Source organism: Vidua macroura, chromosome 2 (genome assembly GCF_024509145.1).
Source record: "Vidua macroura isolate BioBank_ID:100142 chromosome 2, ASM2450914v1, whole genome shotgun sequence".
Lineage (NCBI taxonomy): Eukaryota > Metazoa > Chordata > Aves > Passeriformes > Viduidae > Vidua > Vidua macroura.
In genome coordinates this window covers 5,490,620-5,512,624 of record NC_071572.1, presented here as the reverse complement: position 1 = coordinate 5,512,624, position 22,005 = coordinate 5,490,620, and the positions used below count along the sequence as shown (strand labels likewise).

At 46.8% G+C, this 22,005-nt stretch overlaps 1 protein-coding gene across 2 annotated transcripts; it reads left to right on the top strand.

Annotated features, from left to right (window-relative positions):
* Nucleotides 1-1,163: 1,163 nt before the first annotated feature.
* SIK1 (salt inducible kinase 1) lies at nt 1,164-12,035 on the top strand. Of its 2 annotated transcripts, XM_053971240.1 has the most exons (14): nt 1,164-1,233; nt 1,404-1,609; nt 2,390-2,506; nt 5,121-5,184; nt 5,385-5,546; nt 5,838-5,962; nt 6,077-6,200; nt 7,125-7,348; nt 7,564-7,713; nt 8,307-8,429; nt 8,675-8,900; nt 9,577-9,852; nt 10,372-10,603; nt 11,380-12,035. In XM_053971240.1, the coding sequence occupies exons 2-14, from the start codon at nt 1,457-1,459 to the stop codon at nt 11,804-11,806; spliced, it is 2,403 nt and encodes an 800-aa protein (XP_053827215.1). In that variant the 5' UTR covers nt 1,164-1,233; nt 1,404-1,456; the 3' UTR covers nt 11,807-12,035. The 2 variants fall into 2 exon arrangements, with proteins under 2 accessions (XP_053827215.1, XP_053827216.1); XM_053971241.1 differs by lacking the exons at nt 1,164-1,233; nt 2,390-2,506 and having other exon boundaries at nt 1,270-1,609.
* The last annotated feature ends 9,970 nt before the right edge of the window (nt 12,036-22,005 follow it).

The window sequence follows — 22,005 nt, the reverse complement described above, 5'->3', positions numbered from 1 at the left end:
CAATGGCTTCAAATTGATGGAGAGTATGTTTAGGTTAAATATCAGGAAGAAATTCTTTACTTTGAGGGTAGTGAGGCACTGGAACAGGTTGCCCAGAAAAGCTGTGGCTGCCCCATCCCTGGAGGTGTTCAAGGTGAGGCTGGATGAGGCTCTGAGCAACCTGGTGTAGTGGAAGGCATCCTTGCCCATGGTAGGACATTGGGACTGAAGGATCTTTACAATCCCTTCCAACCCAAATCATTCTGTGATTTTATACATATACACACGCACACATATATATATACACTCTTTATTATTACTTTTGCTGCTCTCAGTGCCCAGCTGGTGGACCCAGAGGGCTGCTGTCCCCAGACTGAGGTGTCCCCAGCCCTTGAGGGGATACTCTGCGGCATCCCCTCCATCACACCCTGGAGAGCAGGGACAGGGAAACCGCCCTTGCGCAGGGGAAGGCGGGTCCGTTTCCTGCTGCAGGCACCAGTGCAAAGGGCGCAGCGCATCCACAGCCCCCCTGTGCCTCGGGATCGGGGAGAAACGCTCCCCTGCAGGGCTGCAGCCGCACTTTTCCTACTGCCAGCGGGACTTCCCCATCTCACTGCGCTAGAGGTGCCTCGGCGGCTGGGGACACCGGGGCTCGGCACCCCCGCCGGCAGCAGCGGCGGTCACCGGGGGGTCACCGGCGCCAGGTGCTGTCGCCGGGGCGGTGCCGCAGTCGCGACATCCCCGCGCTGCGGGGACGCCCCGTCGGGAGCCGCCGCCACTCCGGGGAGCGAACCCGCCGGGAGGGCGGGCCGGGCCGGGCCGGGCCGGGGGGTGGGCAGGAGACCCCCCGACCCCCCCCCCCCCCCCACCCCGTCCATCCCTGCCTCCCTCCGCCCTGACGTCACCGCCCCCCCGGGTCTCCCGGGCGACGGCTCCATCAGCGCCCGCGTCAGCGCCGCCCGTTCCCTGGCAACGTCCCGGTGTCTCCGCTCCCCTTCAGCCCCGCGCCCGGGCGCGCGTCTCGCTGGCGTCAAAGTGACGTCAATGGGCCCGTCTCGGCTTTCGGCGGTGGGCGGGGGGAAGAGGCGGGCGGGGAGGGCGGTGCGCGGATGGAGGCGAGGGGCGGGCAGGGCGGGGGGCCGGGACATCCCGCGTGGTGCCGCCTGCCCCCCGGTGCGCGCTCGCCCCGCCGCACTCACACGCGCACCCGCCCGCCCGCACAGCCCTGCGCGCACACCGCGCTCCGCCCGCCAGGTACGAGGCGGCTCCACGGCCGCTCCGCCGGGCTCTGCGCGGCCGCGGGGGGAGCGGGGCCGGCGGCGGCGCGGACGGGGCGGGCAGGGCCGGCCGAGCGGAGCGGAGCGGAGCGGAGCGGAGCGGAGCGGAGCGGAGCTGACGGGCGCTGCGGTGCCGTGTCCGTGCAGGTGCTGCGCGGATGCTCCCGGTGCCGAGGCGCTGCCCGCCCCCCGCCTGAGCCATGGTGATCATGTCGGAGTTCGCCTCGGCGCCCGCGGCCGCGCACGGCCAGCAGCGGCCCCTGCGAGTCGGCTTCTACGACATCGAGAGGACCCTGGGGAAAGGCAACTTCGCCGTGGTCAAGCTGGCCCGGCACAGGGTGACCAAGACGCAGGTGGGTGCGAGGGGCCGGCGCTGTCGGGGCGCGGGCGGCGAGCGCGGCGGCTCCGCGGAGCCCCGCGGGCGCTGCTGCCTTCGCCCGCCCGCGGTGATGCCGCGCTTCGCTGGGGCTGCGAGTTTTCCCGCTGTGCGAAATTAAAACTCGGCAAGAACGCGCGCAAAAAACCCACCCCAGCTCCCGCAGTTCTGAGTGTCACTGTAGCTTCGTTGAGTTACTCGCAGTTTGCTGAAAACGCCGAGCAAATTAAGGAGCTCTTGAACACTTCAGGCGTTTTGGTTTTTTGGGTTTTTTTCATTCAGTGGTCTTCAAGAACAAAGAACCCGGGCTCTTATTTGCAGAAATAATTATTTTCTGGGCGTGCAGCCGCATTTATATTTCTGGTGCATGTCAAAATCGTCTCAGTCACTACAGTAGGAGATAGTCTGTTACAGGAATCTGTTTTTCACTGGCATGGGACGGATTAAAAGATTTACAGAATCCTGTCCAGTGCTAATTTCTGCAGTTCTGTTCGCTACCTTACGTGTAATCCTTTGACGTAGAAAAGAAAAACGAAAATGTTCTGTGCCGTGAATTCTGCGCAGTTCAGAAAAACAGAATCAGCTTTGTCAAGTCTGTACTTTAAAAGCTACTTTACTTGGATTTTGTGAGTGGTGTGTTTGTGCAGGGGTGTGTCTTTTTTTTTTTTCTTTTTTTTTTTTTTTTTAAGATATCTTAACAGTGAGAGTACCTGTTTTATAATACCTGAGGTTGTTTTGTTATTATTTAAATTTGCAGGTTGCAATAAAAATAATAGACAAAACAAGGTTAGACCCAAGCAATCTGGAGAAGATTTATAGAGAAGTTCAGATAATGAAGCTTTTGAATCATCCCCATATTATCAAGCTATATCAGGTAAGAGTCCACCTTTGAAGTGCAGCACGTAGATAAAATATGCTTGTGGTCTCTTGCATGTGATTTTTTGCATCTAATATTTGTAGAGAGAAAGCATATTGAAATACTAAAATACTTTTTGAAAACCGTTTGAAGTAAACTGGATGTCTTCAAAGTCAGTCTTCATTCTTTGAACAAGATTCTGGCATTAGACAGTTTTTTGACAAAATGCACTGTAAAATTTACAGTTGAAACCAGGCTGATGTTTGTTTCAGATTGAGGAACGGGTTAGCTGAACTTCTATGATTAACTTGCTTTTCCTATCTCATCTGCTTTTCCCAGTTTAGAGGACTGGAACTTCTTACGTGCTTTAGATAAGAGGAAGACTTAAACTCACATTGAGTGGTAGAAAAGGAAGCACTAAAGTTGAGTTTGCCTTAAGTGGAAGGGATTTACAATTGCCAACAATTAAACCAAATAAATCTAAGTAGAAAGGCTAAGTGGAAACTTAATCGAAGAATTAGATTAGTGAAAAAGGAAAAGGTGGTAAACGTTAGTATCTTAGAATATGTTGAAAAATCAACTGTTTGGTTTTTCTGTTGCAGTTTGTGTAGTTTTGAAAGTGAATTTTAAGTATCTTTCCCTTGCAGAGTTTCACAACATGAATTTTGGTTTAGATTTATTTAGCTTCTGCATTGATGGATATTTTTAACCGTGGGAACAAATTAAAGTGCTGTGCAGAAAGCAGGATCACGTTTGTCTTGTGAGCAAGGACTGCTTTGCAAGTTCTAAACATTAGATCTAAGTAGCCTTTGGTGTAAGTTCCTCTTAATCATTTAAATAATGCCATGTGGATTTAAGAAGAAGATGACAGAACAGTTTGGGTTGGAAGGGACCTTTAAAGGTCATCTGGTGCAAGCCCCTGCCATGAGCAGGGCAGAGGTATCAGTCTTTCTGGACCTGTCTAAAAGGGCAGAGGGGAGAAAGGTGGAGATGGATGGAGCAGCAGGTCTGAAAGTCCATGTGCAGTAGTAAACACTATTATCAGCTGTGATCTTAGTGTGGGTTTGTTAGCTTAAAAAAAAAAAAAAAAGAAAGAAATAAAAAGTTTAATTAGCATGTAAGCTGAAGAGCCAGTAAGGCAGGTGCTTAGGCAAGGCATTATTTTAAAAGACCTTGACACACATGAAGTGTTTGTATTTATAGTGTTACCCATCATAACAAAAATGATTCTGTGTTAAGGGCTGACGTCAGGGTTGCCCACGGGGCAGTATAGGACATACAGAAACATTCTAACAGTTTGGTTGAGTTCATTTCAGTGGAATGATGTGGGTGAAAATACTGTTTCGGAGCATTTAGAAAAGCAGGTTAAATTCCATCTCGTTGAACCACTTCACTTGATGCAGCAAATGACGTTGGTAGTGGACCATAATTTCTTTTCAGTGAAGTTTTCTTTTCTTTGTTGTTGTAACTGATGCTTTACCTGTTTGATGGAGGCTGAGAAGCAGAGATGGAATTAGATGACATACCGATGTAGGGTGTGTGTTCTTGTATTATTTCATCATTGTTTTAGTTTCAGCACCGCGTCTTAATTTCATTCAGCTGGCAACTTTCCCAGAACACTTTCCTTCAGTTTTTTAAACTGGGAACCTCTCTTCCTTTGCTCCTTGTTTGTTTATTTTCATTTTGTGTCTGTGTGTACTTGTAGTGAGGGGAGGACAAGAGTCTTTGAAAAAGGTTATATGTTGGGAGCCTGGAAGTTACAGCCTTTGAAGTAGACTTGAGGCTTTTTGGACTGTTAACCTGTTGTGAGCCTCCTGCTTCCAAAACAAAGTATCTGCTCCTTGAGAGGGAAATGTTTCCAGGGAAATGTTGTATTCTGAAATGCAACATTTCAAAGGTGTGCTGTGGCGACTGAAGATGAACTTGGAAACGCTCAGCATTTCTCATTCATCATTTGGATTTTAGTTATTCTTTTTTATTTTCCTCCAAAGGCAAATATTGTGAAATATCAAAGCAAGTTGACACTAGATTGATAGGCAATATATTGACAGTTGTTGATGTGCACCAAGCACTGCTGTTACACAAACAGCAGCCTGTTATCACTGGAACAGGAGCTCCCCATGTCCCAGCCAACTGCAGACAGGAGCAGGGGACCTGATACCACTTCTTGCTTTATCCAGCTTGCAGCTATCTCTGCTGATGTGAGCCCCCACTAGCCTTGAAACAAAGACAACTTTAGATAAACTTCTAAGTTTCTTTGCACGTGCAAAATACGTCATGTTAATCGTAAAAATATATATGCATATTTTAACAAAAGGGGAGTGTATGAAATTATCTAAACACTCATCTGCTCTCTTACAGAGATTAGGTAGCTTGGTAATGGTGAGAAGAACAATGGCCTGGCAAGCCATTGTATAATGTAGGCACATAAGCCTTGATTTGTTATCTTTTTCATTACCAGTTTGCTTGGAAAGAACTCTGTGGTGCAAAATTAGATGCTTTTACTGCCAGCTGCTGCAGCAAATATAAATTTGAATGGATATGTTTGAGAATTCACATAGAAAAATGAATTAAACCATAGGGCTCTGCTTTTTTTTTTTTTTTTTAATCATGCCCTCTCATGTCTTCACAGGTTATGGAGACAAAGGATATGCTGTACATTGTTACTGAGTTTGCAAAGAATGGAGAAATGTTTGGTAAGTCCTCACTGATGGAGCTCACAGTTCCTTAGATTTAGAAATCATGGCTTTATTTTGTCATTCCTGAGTAACAGATATATTCTGGTTAAAAACCTAAGGCATGTAATGCCAACTGTCAAACAGCAAGTGCAGCACCTGCAGGATTATGAAAAATTTCCTCGGGGTGTTTCTAAATCCTCTCTGATTTTGACTTGCAGATCACCTGACCTCCAACGGGCACTTGAGCGAGAGCGAAGCACGGAAGAAGTTCTGGCAGATTCTCTCAGCAGTTGAATATTGTCACAGTCACCACATTGTGCACAGGGATCTCAAAACAGAGAACCTCCTGCTGGATGCTAACATGAATATCAAATTAGCAGGTAATAGGAAATAGGAGGTCATTTTATAAAGAACATCAGGCATGTTGTTTAGACATTGGGTTTCCCTAGGATGAGCCTGTAAATATGTTTGTATTTCTGTAAGTGAAAATAAAACAATAGTTACAGATATTTCTTGGAACAGATTTTGTGAACAGAAGGGAATAGCTTAAATGAATAGGCAGAAAACAAAGCAACACATCTGTTCCTTTCTCTCCATTTTCTGCTACTTCTGAAATACTAGGATGTGGTTGAGTGTTGTTGTCTTACCCCAGATTTTCACCTTTATTTCAGACTTTGGCTTTGGAAACTTTTACAAGTCGGGAGAGCCCCTCTCCACTTGGTGTGGAAGCCCACCCTATGCAGCTCCAGAAGTTTTTGAAGGCAAAGAATATGAAGGACCTCACCTTGATATATGGGTGAGCTTGCTGTTCCTCAGAAACTGCGTTTCACACCTTGTGAGGGTCTGTGGGCCTTCAGGATCACCACTCTTCTTGGAGTCACTCATGTGCTGTGCTGTCTTCTATTGGCAGAGCCTCGGGGTGGTTCTCTACGTCCTTGTCTGCGGTTCTCTGCCTTTTGATGGACCCAATTTACCAACTCTGAGGCAAAGAGTGCTGGAGGGGCGGTTCCGCATCCCATACTTCATGTCTGAAGGTGCTTTTTTTTTCATATCCTTAATGTTAGAACAGGTGCTATAAAGGAGTAGCTATCCAGTTTGCAGCTGGCAATTATTTTGCTTTTATGTCTCCAGTGGTTTCTGTAGGGCGGAAGATGTTTTGTTTTCTGGGATCTGCTTTGTGGTGCATCTAAAAAGCTGTAGTTTCCTTTCTTAGAATATCCCTGTGGATCAAAAAAATACACGACTCCCTAGTTGGAGAAATAATTGCTCAGAAAAGGGAGGAGACAGGATTTTAATGAGACTAGCCTGCAATGCTGACATAGGTGTAGTTCTCCTAAGATATTTTAGCTATGCAGAAGGGGTATATTCCAGTGTGGCTGTGCTGCCAAGGAGAGCAGGAACTGTGGGACTTAGCAGTGTTTCCTGAGAACTCCAACAGTCTGATGAGAAACATGTAACTGAAGATTGATTTGGTTTTAAAACCAAGTGAACGTGCCTCTGTTGTCACGTGGAGATTATCTGCTGAAGTCTGAAGTTTATCAGTTATAGCCATTAACAGCTTCATTTCCTGGTTATAAGTAAATAAGCAGTATAGGGCCAGGACCAGGAAGTTGTATGTGATGGGGTTCTGTACTAAGTTCTGACCTATTTTATGTGCATGTAATGCCATCAAACCTGCATCCTCTCAAAACCAGCTCTTGAACAAGGTGCAAGCCCACCTGGTATCCAGTACAGCTTCATTTCCTGCAGTGACATGCTGTTTTTGTCAGATGCATGTGAACATCTCTTGTGCTGTCTGGAATATCTGATAGTCAGATCAGGCATCAGCTGCTCCCAAACCTTTAATTCCTGTTTTCATAGGCATCTTACACTGTTGCTGGGAAGTGTTCTTAGCAGTGACCTGGGGCTGGGCTGTTACTTTTTTGCCCCTTGCTCATGAGTTTGTCTTTGTCACCCAGACTGTGAAACGCTAATCCGACGGATGCTGGTTGTGGACCCAACCAAGCGGATAACCATCTCCCAGATAAAGCAGCACAAGTGGATGCAGGCTGACCCCTCCCTTCAGCAGCAGCAGTCCTTGTCCTTCTCCATGCAAAACTACAACTCCAACCTGGGCGACTACAACGAGCAGGTCCTTGGCATCATGCAAACCCTTGGCATCGACAGGCAGAGGACTGTAGAGGTGAGTTCTTGCCCTTTAGATGCATCTGCAGTGACCACCAGAATGCCAGTGGTGCAGTCGTTCAGTGACTGGCCTTGATCTGGTGTCGCAGCATAAAATCTTCACTGCCCTTCTGGATTTTGCTTGGTTTTTTAAGTGTGCTACTCTGAGCCCTTAGTGATGAGTTTTGGCTGCTTACATCCTGTAATTCAAAAGGCCCTTCCAATGTCTTCCAGTCTCTGCAGAACAGCAGCTATAACCACTTTGCTGCCATTTACTACCTGCTCCTGGAGCGCCTCAAGGAGTACCGGAGCAGCCAGGTGTCCACTCGGCCGGCAGCCGGCCGGCAGCCGCGGCCCAGGAGCTCCGAGATCACCAACGCTGAGGTGAGGAGAGGCACCTTTGGATCTCCCTTTCCATGTAGCTGCCAAGCTTCTGAAAACCAGTTCTGGTAGTGGTGCCCTCTGACAGGACACAGCCTGCTGTTCTTCAGCAGGAGGCTGAGTGAATATTAATGCTCTGTTTCCTAGGAAGTGACCGCGGGTCATGGTCCAAAGAATAGTCTGCCTCCAGTGCAGGTCAATAATGAGCCACAGGATTAGACTTCTCATGGAAATCTGCCCTTTTAGGCATGGCTTGGTTATGCTTCTTTGTTGCATATCCTGTAGGTTCTTCAGAAGTACTCCATGAGTCACTCAATGTGTTTTTCTGACATTCATTTTATTTTCTTTGCCCCCACCCCTTTTAAAGTGTGGTTTGGGTGCCTTTGCAAATTGCACTTCCAGTTAAATTGTCTAACTTAGGAGGAGTTCTCTGTTTGTGTTGGCATTGATATATTAGCTTTGTTCATTTTCATAGAAAGCATGAGGAGAGAGCTTGCAGGGAAGGTGTCTCTGAAATTCTGTGACTCTCCAGTATCTGAAAAGTCATGTGGAACTGCAGTGTGTGTGATGGCTTCTGTGCATCGCTCTCTTTCCAGATGCCTCAGGACAGTCTCACTAGTGAAACCCTGCGATCATCTCTGCTTTACCAGCAACCTCAGAGCCTGATTCAGCCATCCTTGCAGGCAGAAATGGACTGTGACATAAGCAATCCATTACAGGTTGGTGTTCCCTGCTAATCTCTGTGTTGCTTCTTTTGTTTCATTGTTCTGCCAATCCACAACAATGGGGGTTGTGACTTTTGTTCTCTCCCTGCTATGTTTTGTTTGGCATTTGGCCACATTGTCACATAGCCTCTCAAACAATATTCCTACTGAAGACATGCCACAGAATTGTGGAGAGTATTAAAAGGTAGTGCAGAAATAAGGAAAAGACCCTGAAGTCTGTGATCTGGCATGTTTTCCAGCCTGTGTTCTTCCCTGTGGATACCAACTTCAACGGGCTCTTCCGGAACCGCTCCATTTCCCCGAACAGCCTGCTGGAGACCACCATCAGTGAGGAAGTGAGGCAAGAGAAGGAGCTGGAAGATGAAATTAAGGCATATGACCACCCCATCTGCATCCCTAGCAACACCAGCAGGAGGCACACCCTGGCTGAAGTGACCACCCATTTCTATCAGCACGTCCCTCCATGTAAGTAAGTCTGGGAGAGATGAAGGATGTCTGTAGGTAGGGGAAAAGAGCAGAGAAGGAGTGCCATAGAGCCACATGCTGAGGGAGAGTGTGCTGATTTTACCTTGACTGGGGTAGGAAAGCCTAGAAAAGAGGTTTGTACTTTGCCCTCCCCAGTTCTGTCTTCCTACAGATAAGCAGGGCCCTTAGGGAAGAGAAGTTGTGCTGTTGTATTTCACCTGGATCTCTTCAGAGGGGAGCGTGCTCACAAGCAGGTCACAAACCTGGTTTGCTTGCCTCTGCTGTTGTACTGGGGGAGGAGAAAGGGCCTGAATTTAACAAAAAACACCTCACTGATTGTGTTTGGTTTGTGAACCAACTAAATAAGCACAACTGTTCACAAAACCATCATCCTGGTTGTGCTAAAGAAATGCTGTGTGCCTGATCCAGCACAGCCTGGTGATGCTGGTGTTGCTGGCTGAGCCCTGCCAGCTGGACAGGAGCCCAAACTGAGGTTATTTGTTGATGACCCCTTGCTGGAGTCAAGCCCTGGGTCAACAAGAGTTACTGGACACCTCTCCAGCTCGAGGGTGTTTATTAGTGCCAGTGTAGGTGGGCAGAAGGCTCTGATGTCATGTTTGTTCCTTCCTGTACTCATCTTGGGAATGTTCTTTCTCTCCTTCCTTCCCCTCCATAGGTATAGTCATTTCCTCCTCTGCCAGCCCCACAGAGGGAACTAGCTCAGACAGCTGCCTTACTTCATCTTCAAATGACAGCTCAGTGGCCCTGAGCAGCTGTTTGGCAGGTCAAGTAATGACGGGGAGCCCGGCCACAGCGAGGATGACGTCGCCTTTCCTCGCTTCCCAGTCTGACGCTCCCGTGTTACAAGCCCAGGGCTGCATGGGAGGTGCTTCTCTCCTGCCTGTCAGCTTCCAAGAAGGAAGGCGAGCATCTGATACCTCATTAACTCAAGGTAATGCCTTCCTGGCTTTGTTGCTGAGGAATTGCACCCTCCCAACAGCCACTGGGAAAGGGTAGGGTGCAGGGGGACTGGCTGCCCTTGTTACACTGAGGCTGGACACCTGGATATCCTGCCTTTCGTGTTCACGGGCCCTGAGGGAGGGTGGGATGCCCTGGGGAAGGTGCCTGGAGGAAAGGTTCCCAGACACTGATTCAGCCTGCCCATGGAGATATTTCTGCTGCCGTGAGTGGGATGGCAAGCTCCACCTTCCTCCTAAAATATGGAGTGTACAACGTCATGATTCCTCTCAGGCTTTTCCTTTGCCATGCATGTCCATCTGCACAAGGGTGCAGCTGTCCCAGCCCCTGTTCCATTACCTAAATCCTGCTCTGGCCACCAGGCAGAGGGTGAATGTGAGCTCTTCTAGCCCAGCTCTCACACCCAGGAAGGCAGTGCCCAGAAAGGCTGATCTGTACTGTAGGCAAACGCTGAGGAGGATTAAAGTGCATTTCTTTTCCTCATGTCCCACAGGCTTGAAGGCTTTTAGGCAGCAGCTGCGGAAGAACGCTCGAGCCAAGGGGTTCCTCGGCTTGAATAAAATCAAAGGCTTTGCTCGGCAGGTGTGTCAGTCCTCCTCCTCTCGGGCAGCAAGGAGTGCCATGAGCCCTTTCCAGCACACGCAGCCCAACACCTGCATGTACAGCAGCAGCGGGAGCAGCAGAGAGGGGAGAAGCCTCCTGGAGGAGGTGCTGCAGCAGCAGAGGTGAGGGAGGAGCTTTGGTGTCTTTTCATTGGGTTTACTTTGCGTTAAGGGTAAGCAAGGAGGGGTAAACACAGCAAAAGAGGTTGGGGGTTTGGTCTCTGGGGGTTCCTGTCGTCCATCTTTGCTGTGTGGCAGTGGGTAAACTGCTTGGCTTCCTTTGTGGCTTCCTGCCCTGGCACACGTAACACAGGACGTGCAATTCCACTCAAAAATCTCGATGTTCAAATATTTGGAGGTTGCTGAATTGAGAAGCAGTTTGGTAGTGTGGGGGAAAACATTGCTTCTCCCTACTGCAAGCTGTGTTTTTCTTTGTTAGTTTTGGGAATGATTTCTTTCCTCCTCTGCCTCCTCCTGTAATTTTCCCATGGCAAGGAAGTGAGACCTTGTAATTTGGAAAAGTTACAGCCCACAAAGGAGGCACAGTTCCAGTGGCCTCAAATGTCATACGTGGTGGCACCTCTTCATTCCCATAGAAGCAAGATGGAAAATTGAGCTTCCGGTTAATCTGCACACGTTGTCTCTAGAACATCTATTATTAGGTGGCCAAATCGTGACCAGATAAACTTGGTTGTGACAGTTGCCCACTACAGAATGAGGGAGAGCCTGGCACGGGCAGCTTGCTTTGATTGTACTGGCTGGGGTAAGGAGAGGTTTGATAGAGAGAAGGAAACAAAGGGGAAAGTTATGGTCAAGGTTAGGGGCAAGAAAAGAAAGAATAGAACATGCAATTATCCTAGCAATGCAAATTAACCTCTTCCTGCCTGGATTTTGTTCAGAATGCTCCAGTTCCAGCATCACCAACTACTCCAAACAGCTTGTCCCCAGACCTCCCAGACGCCTGCGGCAAGCGGCATCCCCTCCTCTGACGGGCCAGGTACCTGCAAAGCCTCCAACTCCATTCTGCTGTCAGAGCTGCAAAGAGAGAACTCCTTTGAGCTGGCCTTCGCCGGCAGCAGCCAACTGCTCCAACCTCATTTCTTCGGTGTGAGCGTGTCCCCGGTGTCGTCGGCCGCTCACCTGCTGGACACCCACCTGTACATCAGCAGCAGCAGCAGCGTGCCCCCGCTGGCCGCCACCTTCTCCCAGCAGCAGAGCTTCTCCGCGCCGTCGCCGAGCTACGACGGCGTCACCCTGCAGCACGGGGACTGTGAGATGGAGGACCTGACTTCCAGCCAGCTGGGAAAGTTTGTGCTGGTCAAGTGAGAGCTTCGGGCCGCTCTCCTTGCGGGGAACTTTCACCACTGTTCCGTGGCTGGCTGGCAGCGTGGGGCCGAGTGACTCTCAGAAGCAATAAATTTTGAAGTATGTGAAGAGGCTGTCTGGCTCAGAAAGCTGGCAACTTTATAGGACTGAAACAAGCAATATGTATGTCTTTTTGCTTCTACTGTTCTTGCACTGAACAAATACGAATAGAAACTGATTTTTTTTTTTTTTTAAAGGAAAAAAAATAATGATGGGGCAGATGGGTGGGGCATTTGTGGGGGCAGGGAGGGATGTGGTTGGGGAAGAACTCTTCGGTACTGTACTCAAGTCAGACCAATACAGCTCTGCTGTTATGCAAGATTAGCAGCTGTCAGTAGTGGTGACACAGCAGGGAGAGGCTTTTCAAAGAAGGGACCAGAGCCTCCCTTTTTCACAATATTCATTTATGGGTTTGTGAAGATGATTACCTCTTTAAAAAAAAAAAATAAACAGAAAACCAGTGGCATGCAGCATTATGCATTCATAAGAGACAAAAATGGAAGCATTGCCATTTGTTGTTTTTCCTTTTCCCTCTTGTTAACACTCATTTTATTTAAAGGAACCAACATCCCCATTCCACACCTCCCAGATACACATACTTTAAATGAATACTGTGAACTTCTTGCTTGATACATCAGCTGGAAAAGCTCAGCATGCCCTTCTAATTAGTACAGAAGCAGTAACTATTGGAAATGTATCCCTTGATAATCAGGACCCAAATTGCATAATGCCTGGTCTTTTGCAGGGATGTTTGTTTGAGAGTGGTGTGTGTGTGCATACACACAGGTGCACACATGCCCATATTTTGTTGGTCTGGGTAATCTTTATGAATCTTTTTATAAACTCTAAGTTTGTTCATATTCTTGCCGAGGCACTGAGGAGGGAAGCAGCAGCACCTGTGGGGTAATGGGAAGGGTTTTCTTTTTAAAAAGCCCTCCTGGAGGTTGCCTACAAAGTTGCCTGAGGGGTATTTCTTAGTGCTGCACATTGTTATTTCCGCTGCTAATTATGTTTTTATGCATTTCATTATCAGGGTCCAAACAGAACTGACTCTTGGGGAAATGTGCAATATTGAGGTTATAATTATATACTGACAAAGACAAAAGGAATAGGCTAGAACAGAATTCTACTCTAACGGAGTACAGCTTGTTCTGAACAAAACTGTATTAAAAGTGAGTAAAACAGCACAATCTTTGGGTGTTTGTTTTTGGTTGGTTTGTTTTTTGGCATATTAGCAAAACGAGGTTTTGCATTAGATAGGTGTTTTTTCGTATGGTTTTTAATGCTTGTATATGTATATAAATAGGAAGCAGAAAACTATATTACACTAGTTATTTTTTATATTTTGTAATATGCTTCTGTTGTGTTTCTGGTATAAACCCCGACTCCCCTCCCGAGGCGGAACATGACTTCTGTTGGTGTCAATAGAGGTTATGCTGAGGAATGAAGGGGAGGACAGGCTGTGCTCCTACAGACACGAGGTGGGGAGTGCATGCAAACTTTGGAAGCAGGTGAGCAGACAGTGAGACAGCTTGGCTGGGAGCTGCCATCCGAGTGTCAGAGAGTAGCTGCATTCTGTCTAAATGCTTAAAGGACCCATCTCCCTAGTATGACACAGGGTGCCTTCAAGTTACCTTGGCTTCATGCAACCTGCAGTATTACACATTTGCGAATAATATAGAGACCTGTTTTGGGTTTTTCTGGGTTTTCTTTTTTGTTTGGTTTGTTTAGTTGTTTTGGTTTTTTTTTTAAGGAAAAAAAAAAATACAAAAGCCAAAGATTGACCAGGTTAATTGGTGGGAGTAGGAAGAGTTGAAGATGTCATGTGGCTCTGTCTGTGGCTCTCCATGAACAGCCTCTTTATCTGTGTGTTCTATCTGTGTGTCTGTATTGGTGCATCTCCAGCTTGCCACTGCTGCTCCATGGTCTGGAAGCTTCAAAGTGACAGAAAATTGCTCAAGTTGAACTCCTGTTAATGAGTGGTGCCTTGCAGCAGAGAAAACACCAAAGTCTCATGCTCATTTGTAGTGTGGGTTTAAAAGAAAACAAACAAGCAACCCCCCAAAAAACCCAACTCAAAAAAGAGATTGTGTGGAGATGGCTGGAGTGGAGGGCAAGACGAAGCCAGCTTGTCACAAAGCAGCAGCTTGGCCTTCAGTTTTGTAAGGGGTAGCACACGTACTTAAACCACAGAACTTCCTCCTCAATTTGTGTTTTGTTTAATGCCATGGATCTAAAGGCCACAGATTCTTTTGTTTCCTGTCCTGAGCAATGACAAGCACTTTACTTTCATAGTATTTTTTTTTTTCCAATTGCTGTAGAACCTCTTTGGAATTATTGCTGGAGCAGAAGAGGTCATTTTCAAAGTCTGGGGTTTTTTTTGTAGATATCTTGACAGTGCTGTTCTGCAGACTGCAATGCAATAGGGTATTTAAAGACACTACGTGATTGGTTTAATTGAGATGTATAGTTTATTTTTTATCATGACTGAACAATCATTTTATTTCTTATGTTAAAATGAGAGGTGTACACCAAAATGATTAGTTGATGTGTTTTATTTAATATTTAAATAAAAAAGGTTTTAAAATTGTTGTCCTGCGTGTGATTCTGTGGAGTAGCTTCACCCAGTGCATTTATGATTTGCATAGTCGAGACTCATTTTCAAGCCAAAGTCCATAGGAAATTACTGACACTTTCTATTACATCCTAAATGAAGAGGGATGGCGGGCCCACAGATCTGATAATGGGATATTGAGCGTTTTGCTGGTAGGCAATCTGTCTGAATTCACCAAGTCTGTGGTAATCGGGTTATAAAATGCAGCAGGAGCAGAGGTCTGGGCAGTGAGGATGGCCCAGCGTGGTGGAGTGCCACCAGATGGGCACTCCCTCCCTCCCTCAGTGTCACCTTCAGCTGAGACAGCCCCAGCCAGATTAGGGCACTTACTGAGAGACAGCAAAGGGAAGGAGGCAGAGGGAGGGATTCACAGGGCAGAGTGGATTGTGTCTCGTAAAATGTAACTTGAGAGTCAAAAAAATACTGAAAAGGCTTTGTATTCAGCTTGTGAACTCACAATGAGAGCAAGGAAGTATTTTGTCTGCAAAGGGACCCCTAAATATTGACAAGCTTTAGTTTGACCTGACAAACACTCAAAAAAAAAACCCCAAAAAACAACAACAAAAAAAAAAAAAAAAAAAAAAAAAAAAAACAAACAAAAAACAAAAACAAAAGAAAAACCAAAGAACAAACAATGTTGTTATGTTAAAGAAATTAAGGATCAAAATTTTTTTTTCTCTTTTTTTTTTCTATCCTGAAGTTTTTATTTTAAAATCCACCTATCACATTTTGAAGGAAAGGGATAGAAAGGTAAATCCAAGAAGTTAAACAGAAGCTTGTGGGGAAACAGAGATAATATTTACTTATTTTGCTTTCTAAAGCAGTTTTTTGCTGAGCTGGAATTTGTAGAGCTCTTTGTGCATTTGCTGTGACTCCTGAACTGGTAGAAAAGTGTCACATACATGTTTTTCCAGGGTTGTGTTTTCAACGTGACCATCCAAAGTCATGAATTTTGCTACTCTCAAAAAATAATGGATGCATTCTAAATAATCTTTAATTAGGTTTTAGTATGACCTGAATTAAGGATAATCCTGACTGTTTTCAGTTGGGTTCTCAGGGCATTATTTTAAACTTCAGTAATGCTGGGAAATTTGAGAAAGTTTCTTCTTAATGGATACAAATCAGTGCAGCTCCACCAACTTTCATTGACATCACTGACCCTTGGGTATAGAGGGATCTCGCCAGCATCATGATTTCTGTGAAATGGTAGGAAAAACAAGTACAAAGAAACCCTGGGAGTCTGGACTCAGTTTCCATGTGTACACTGTTTTCACTCTTGGTGCTTTAGTCGCTGTCTTCCTTCCCTTCCTCTGAAATCTGTCTCTGCTCCTGTTCACAGCATTTGTTTTTGTCTTTAACATCTCTCAAGATGCTGTTTTTCTTGCTTTCATTTCTCACATTACAATTTGGTACCTTCCCTTTCTCTCCCGGTCCAGGACTGGTGTTTTTCCCCCGCTGCTCAGATGGAACAGATGCTGGCAAGTTTAGCACAACCCCAGAAGTGAATGATCAAACCTTGGTTGTTTTTTTCTTCAGAAAGGAAATGCCTAGAGCTGGCAGGAGATGCCAGACTGGTAGCAGTGAAAAACACAGGCTGTTTTTGCACTGAGCAGGCTGAGCACAGCCACCCAGCCAAGCACTCTGGTGCCAAGGTCCAGACACGGCAGCAAGGGATTCTCTCTCACCTGCCCCTCTCCTCCTGCAGGTGATCCATAACTCATCCCCACAACCTTCTTCACTGTGCCCAGTACAGCAGCCACACCTCTACAAGGAAAGAAATCCCTCATGGCAAAAGCCATGGTTGTGTAACGCTGGCCTGTGTCAGCTGGAAGGGGGAAGCAGCAGAAGGGAGAGCAGTTGAGCGAACGAAATGATGGTGCAGGAGATGGAAAGTGATGGGTGCTTCCTTTTTACTCATCCTGCAAAGTGAGAATAAGGCACACGTCACGCAATGAAGGAGAATTAATTTAAAACTGATAAAAGGAAATATGTGCCTCGGGAGGGCATTGCTTCAAATGCGCTTGCTGGCTTATTTCATGGCTGCTAACTACTTTTAGTGGTGACAGTTAAATCAATGATAAAGGTAATCCACTGTCATGGTTTATGGATTTAGCAGAGCAGCTGTGGGAGATCAGGAAGGAGCTGGTCTTTGGTACAGACTGCCAGGGGCATGATAGATTTTTAGGACAGAAATGCCTTTCTCCCAAGGTATCAGATATTAGCACCTGCCAGAGACAAAACTTTCATCTGAGGTGAACAAACTTGGCCAACACCTGCAACAAATACCAATTTCTTAATAAACATCTTATGCCATGTGTAATATGTCTTATGCAGTGACAGTGACTCTGAGCAAAGGTCCAGCTAATTGGGCAGCTCATTCCAGCAGCAGACTGTGAGGCAAAGGGTGTAAGGACAGGGCAAGCATAGCACAATTCCTCTGTGATATTACCAGCTCAGTAGAGAGCAGACTGTGGTTAAGGGAATTTTTGACTGGCATTTGGATCATTGTGTTTAACAGCTGCAGATGGGTCAAGCCTCCAAGAAATTGGCTAGCCCCTTTTGGAATTCTTTTATAATTCTGGTCTTCACAGCATCCTGTGACAAGTGCTATAATTCAATTTTGCATTGTGTGAAAGAAGTACTTCCTTTTTTTCATATTAGACTCCATCCCAATAGATTGGGTTGTGCTGCCTTTCCCTTGTGACAACAGGCACAAATAATGGTCTCCTGATCACATTTCCATGTTGAATTGCCATGATCTCTCTCACATCCCTTCTCAGCTGAGGTGGCCAAGAAGAAGGACTCGGCTGTAGTTCTCATTTCTTCTGTGTCTTCATGGATTGTTCTATATCCTCCTTGGTGGACACCCTGTGTGTAAGGCAGCGTTCCTAGAAGGAAACATTCTCATTCTCTTTTAATTCTGTAGTCATTCTTAAGGCTCCTTTTTAGCATTGTTAACACCTGTTGAGGAGTAAGCTGGAATTTTCAGCAAACTCACTGACTGAGGTTTCCTTCCTGTCTGATGTTAATTTAGTGCCCCTGATGGTCTTAGTATGGCTTGTGTTAGTATTTCTCACAGTCCACACTTTTTATTTGCTGCTGGTGAATTTCATAGGTGATTTCATCAACCTGCCATTCATTTTTCTGAGATTATTCTCCACCTTGTTGCAGCTGGATTTTTCACAAATATGTCAAATTGCCCGGGTCTTGACACAAATGGATTTGCAATGCCTGAGCTCTCACTCAACAAACTTTGCTCTTTCCCATTCTATCACACTTTCAGCTATCCTGCTTTTTGTTATGCTTTCTGTCAATCTGCCTTGCCTGGCTTCCCAGCCCACAGGTTTCTGGATGACCTCTAAAGGCCCTTTTTAAGAATGAATGTAACATTTGCCACCTTCCATTCCTGTGGTGCCTCGCCATTTCAACAGCTGCTGTGGTATTGTACTGAATAGGTCAGCAATTTCAACTCTGAGTTCCCTCAGAGCTCTTGAGTGAAACCGTCTGGTCCCAGCAATCTTTTAATATCACTTTTATAGTTTTATCCAAAAATCTCTACTGGCACTTGGAGTTTTGAAGAGTTTCTGAGGCTTGTCCCCCATGCAGCTGGAGTGGGGCACAGCTGGAGTGGAGCACAGCTGGAGCAAAGTCAAGCCGAGCTGCCAGGACTGGATGGATGGGTCTGCACAGCCAGAGGCTGAGCCACACAGACCACATGTCCCTTTTGCACCTCAGACAGGTGACAAAGCTGTGACAGCAGGATGGGCACTGGGGAGTACACAGGTCAGCCCAGCAGCCCCCATCTTATGTCCTCCAGGGATGACCAAGCCTTTCTTCCTGCACTGTATTTACATTTGTGGGGCTGGATTTACGGATGGCTTCCTCAGCTGATGTAAACTGGCGTTGCTAAATCAAAGCTAATGCAGCGACGCTGCTTTATGATATAAACATTATTAGCAGCACATTAAGGCTCCGACGTCCAGAGCCAGACAATCTCATCCTTTGTTTCTTCAGCCACTGAGACAGTGAATTTAGATTCATTATTTTTGATGGAGCTTTTCCTGTATCATGCCGGGGTGCTTTTTTAGTTCTTCTGTCTTACATCCCTTTCCGCTACCCTGGGAAACTGTGTTTTTTTAACAGTCCCTGGTTTATTCTGTGACAAGAAAAATATCTTAATCAAGAGCTGGAAGGGACTTCAGAAATTCTAGCTACGTGCCTGGTTTTTTTTTGCCTAATCTTGCTGATCATTTCTTCCCCATTTGCTGGTAAGGTAACAAGATGTTATAATTTGGTGAGCTTGTCTACACACTGGATAGGTAGACGGGTATTTAGGGCTTCTCACAGCCATTATCTCCAGGCATCTGCTGGATTTCCAAACAGACCTGCTCCTGCAAGAAACATCTTGCAAAAACTGAGCTTTAAGCCTTCCTGTTCATATAACAATATAAAAAAAAATAATAATAAGAAGTAATTAATCATTTGATTTTAGCTGCTTTTTCCTGGTTACCTAACAATATTACTCGTACATTTTCTGGGATACATTCACACTTTCCGCTCTTTGGACCCAGTGAAGGTAATTGTGCAGTGGTCAGCTAAGTGTCTTCATGGGTTTTTCCTGTTCAACTCTTGTTTGGTAGCAGATGATTTTATTGAACAAGTAAAATTAGATTTCCAGGAACAGTTATGCGCGTGCCTCTGAAATCCATTTTCCATGAACATTTCTGCTCTCTGCTCATGAAAAGTGAGCACAACAAGAACGAGGACACAGAGCCACCAAAATGTCTGCAATGCTGGATAGATCAGGCAGTTATTTATACGGCTATTTCTGCTTTCCCTTTACTGGTATGTCTGAGAAAAACTGGGGTATTTGTCTTAATTCTAGGCTAGGGAGGTTAAAAACTCCCTGTGCACTTTGAATTTTGGGAATGAAAGGGTGTGTCTCTGTCCCAGAGGGAGAAAAGTCTTCCCTATGGATTAGTTGAGGTAAGATGGTTTTAAAAGGCTACATCAATGTCTTCATAATGACTTTGACACAGAAATGTAGCTTTGGTTCTTAATTACTCAGATCTCTGTTGCAAATCTCCAAAGTCAGACACGATGAGTCGCAGGCATCCAGAGGATGTGGCCTCGTGGGTCATGTTCCCACAAGAGGAGCAAGGAGCAGAGAGGAACAGGAGGTCTGACAGGACAAATGACTTCAGGCCACTCAGCCCACCTCGCACACTGACTGCTGTTGGGAAGGAGATTCCATTCAGCAGTCCAGTGGGAGTGTGTGATCTCCAGAGAAAAGGAGGGACGTGCTGTGTTTCAGCCTGAGAAGATGAACATCAGAGTGGCAGGGGGGAAATGAATCCTGGTTCCCCCCTCGTGCCTGCTGTTTGTGGAAAGAGGCTCTCTAGGCAGCTTTGGTACATTCAGTGCTGGTGTCTCTTCTATCCCCAGCCACCTGCCACCAGTGGCACAAGAGGTGGGAGATGCTGGGATGTCCCAGGCAGCAGGAGGGGGGTCCTGTGATAGAGGTGTTGGTGCAACTGAGCTACAAGTTTGTTCATGCTGCTGGACCTGTGGGAATGGGGGGAAATTGTTTGTCCTCAGAAGGAAGTGAGTCATGTTGCTGCACAGAGGCCCATCTTGGCACATTTTGGGGTTAGTCACACACTGCAAAATCCACTTTCTCTCAGCTCCAGGTAGCAGACACAGGGGTGCAGCAATGCCTGGTTGTTCTTCAGCACAAATTCTGTTTCAGGAGTCTATAACCACCCTCCTGGTCTCCAGGTGGATCCACTTCTGTGCATGCAGGACCCTACTAATTGGATTCAATAACTGGCTTAACACTGTAAATGCAATCAAGTCGCTGGCTGCACTCAGCCCTCAAGCCAGCAGGATCAACCAGTTCCTCAGGGCAGGATGTGCCCTTACAGCTCGATTTTCCACACAGCAGAGCAAGACCCAGGCACCCCAGCAGCACCTCTCCCACCGGTTTAGCTGGCTGCTGGATTCCAGCTGCCATGGATGCCTGCACTGCATGTCACAGCCACACGGGCAGACCACAGGTTGGGTTTTTTTTTGCCTGCTGTGTGTTGGTATTTGGGTTTTTCCTGGTGTCCAGCACATTTGTCCAGGGCTTAGGCTGCTTTGGAGCTGATTGCAGCAGGGCTGATGAGCCACCACCAAGCCTTGCCTGTGAACTGAGCTCACTCTCACCTGACTTTGTGATCTCTGAGATCATACTTCCAGGTGCATGTTGGTTGCTGGAGGAGCTAAAAGGATAAAAGCTTCCAGTGTTACCAGTTTTTTCCCCTGTCACACCAGCCATTACCAGAGCTGATGAGGAAATCACATCAGCTCCTAATTGCTCTCTGCAGAAGACCTTGCATGTCCAGACCATCCCTGTCACTCCCTTGCCTGCTCAAGCCCAGTTTCATCACTGAACTAGGACTTGGCTCCAGTGCCAAAGAGGAGCCTTCTCTTTCTCTCTTTGCAGAGATGAGCTGTGTTCTTCCTGACATCCTCATGCCAGCAGCAGGGGCTGTGCTGGAGCAGGAGCCAGGGAGAGCTCCCCAAACTCATCTTCCTACATCTCACCCCTGGGGCCAAGCAGATGCCTGGTCTAGAAGGGACTGCCTTCTTAAAGGGTTGGAGCTCTTAAAATTGCAGACAGGTGGGAACTTTGGAGAGGGCTAACCCAGGCAGGTATGGGGTGCAATTCCAAAGGGCTCCTGAACTGTTTTTTAAGCACTTGCAGGAAGCTTTGCTGTTCCCTCAGGTACAGTGAAGGGAAGGGCTGAGTTTTTGATGCCCAAGCAAAGGGGTATTTGTGTCTTGGTGGCAGCAGGGGGCTGTGGCAGGGGAATAGGAGAGCTGCCAGTGCAGGATGCTGCTCAGAGCTGGTGGCTGGAAGGGCAAGGTGAGGGATCAGGTGTGACTCTGGCTGTAGATATGCCCAGTCCAGCCAGAGCAGCACTAACTCACCTCCTTTCCCCTGCTGATAGGCATCACCAGAAGTGGGAATGCACGTGCACATCCATGCCTCTGTGCCGAATACATGGGTCCATGGAGTGCTTTGAACTCCCTGGGCTGTGTTCAGAGCCTGAATCAGTGCCATTTCTCGGTACCACACAAAATTATATTCCCAGAATTAATAATGGCACTCTCAGGAGCTCTTTCTTTGCCTAAATGCCTCGTTGATTATTGCTCCTTGTCAGTCCTGCCAGGTAATGAGGGGCTAATAAGGCTTTGCAAGACTCACTAACAGAGGGAAACTTTTCCTGGGGTGAGTGATGAGAAGGAGAACCACAGGTAGGATGGATGGACGCCCTTTGCTGGAGTGTGATGGGCAGCTGTTGGTACCCAAGGGTTCCTGATGCTCTCAGATGGATGGAGGGTAAGAGTGGTGCTGAATTGTGGTGCCAAAGAACACAGAAAGGCTTGAAGTGGGGAGCTCCATCTCTCTTCCTTGGAGAGTTGAAGGAGGGTGGGAATGGGAGCTTAGAGAAGTTGTTGGTGGGTTTGAATCCTGACTTTTGGCTGAGCCACCAGAAGT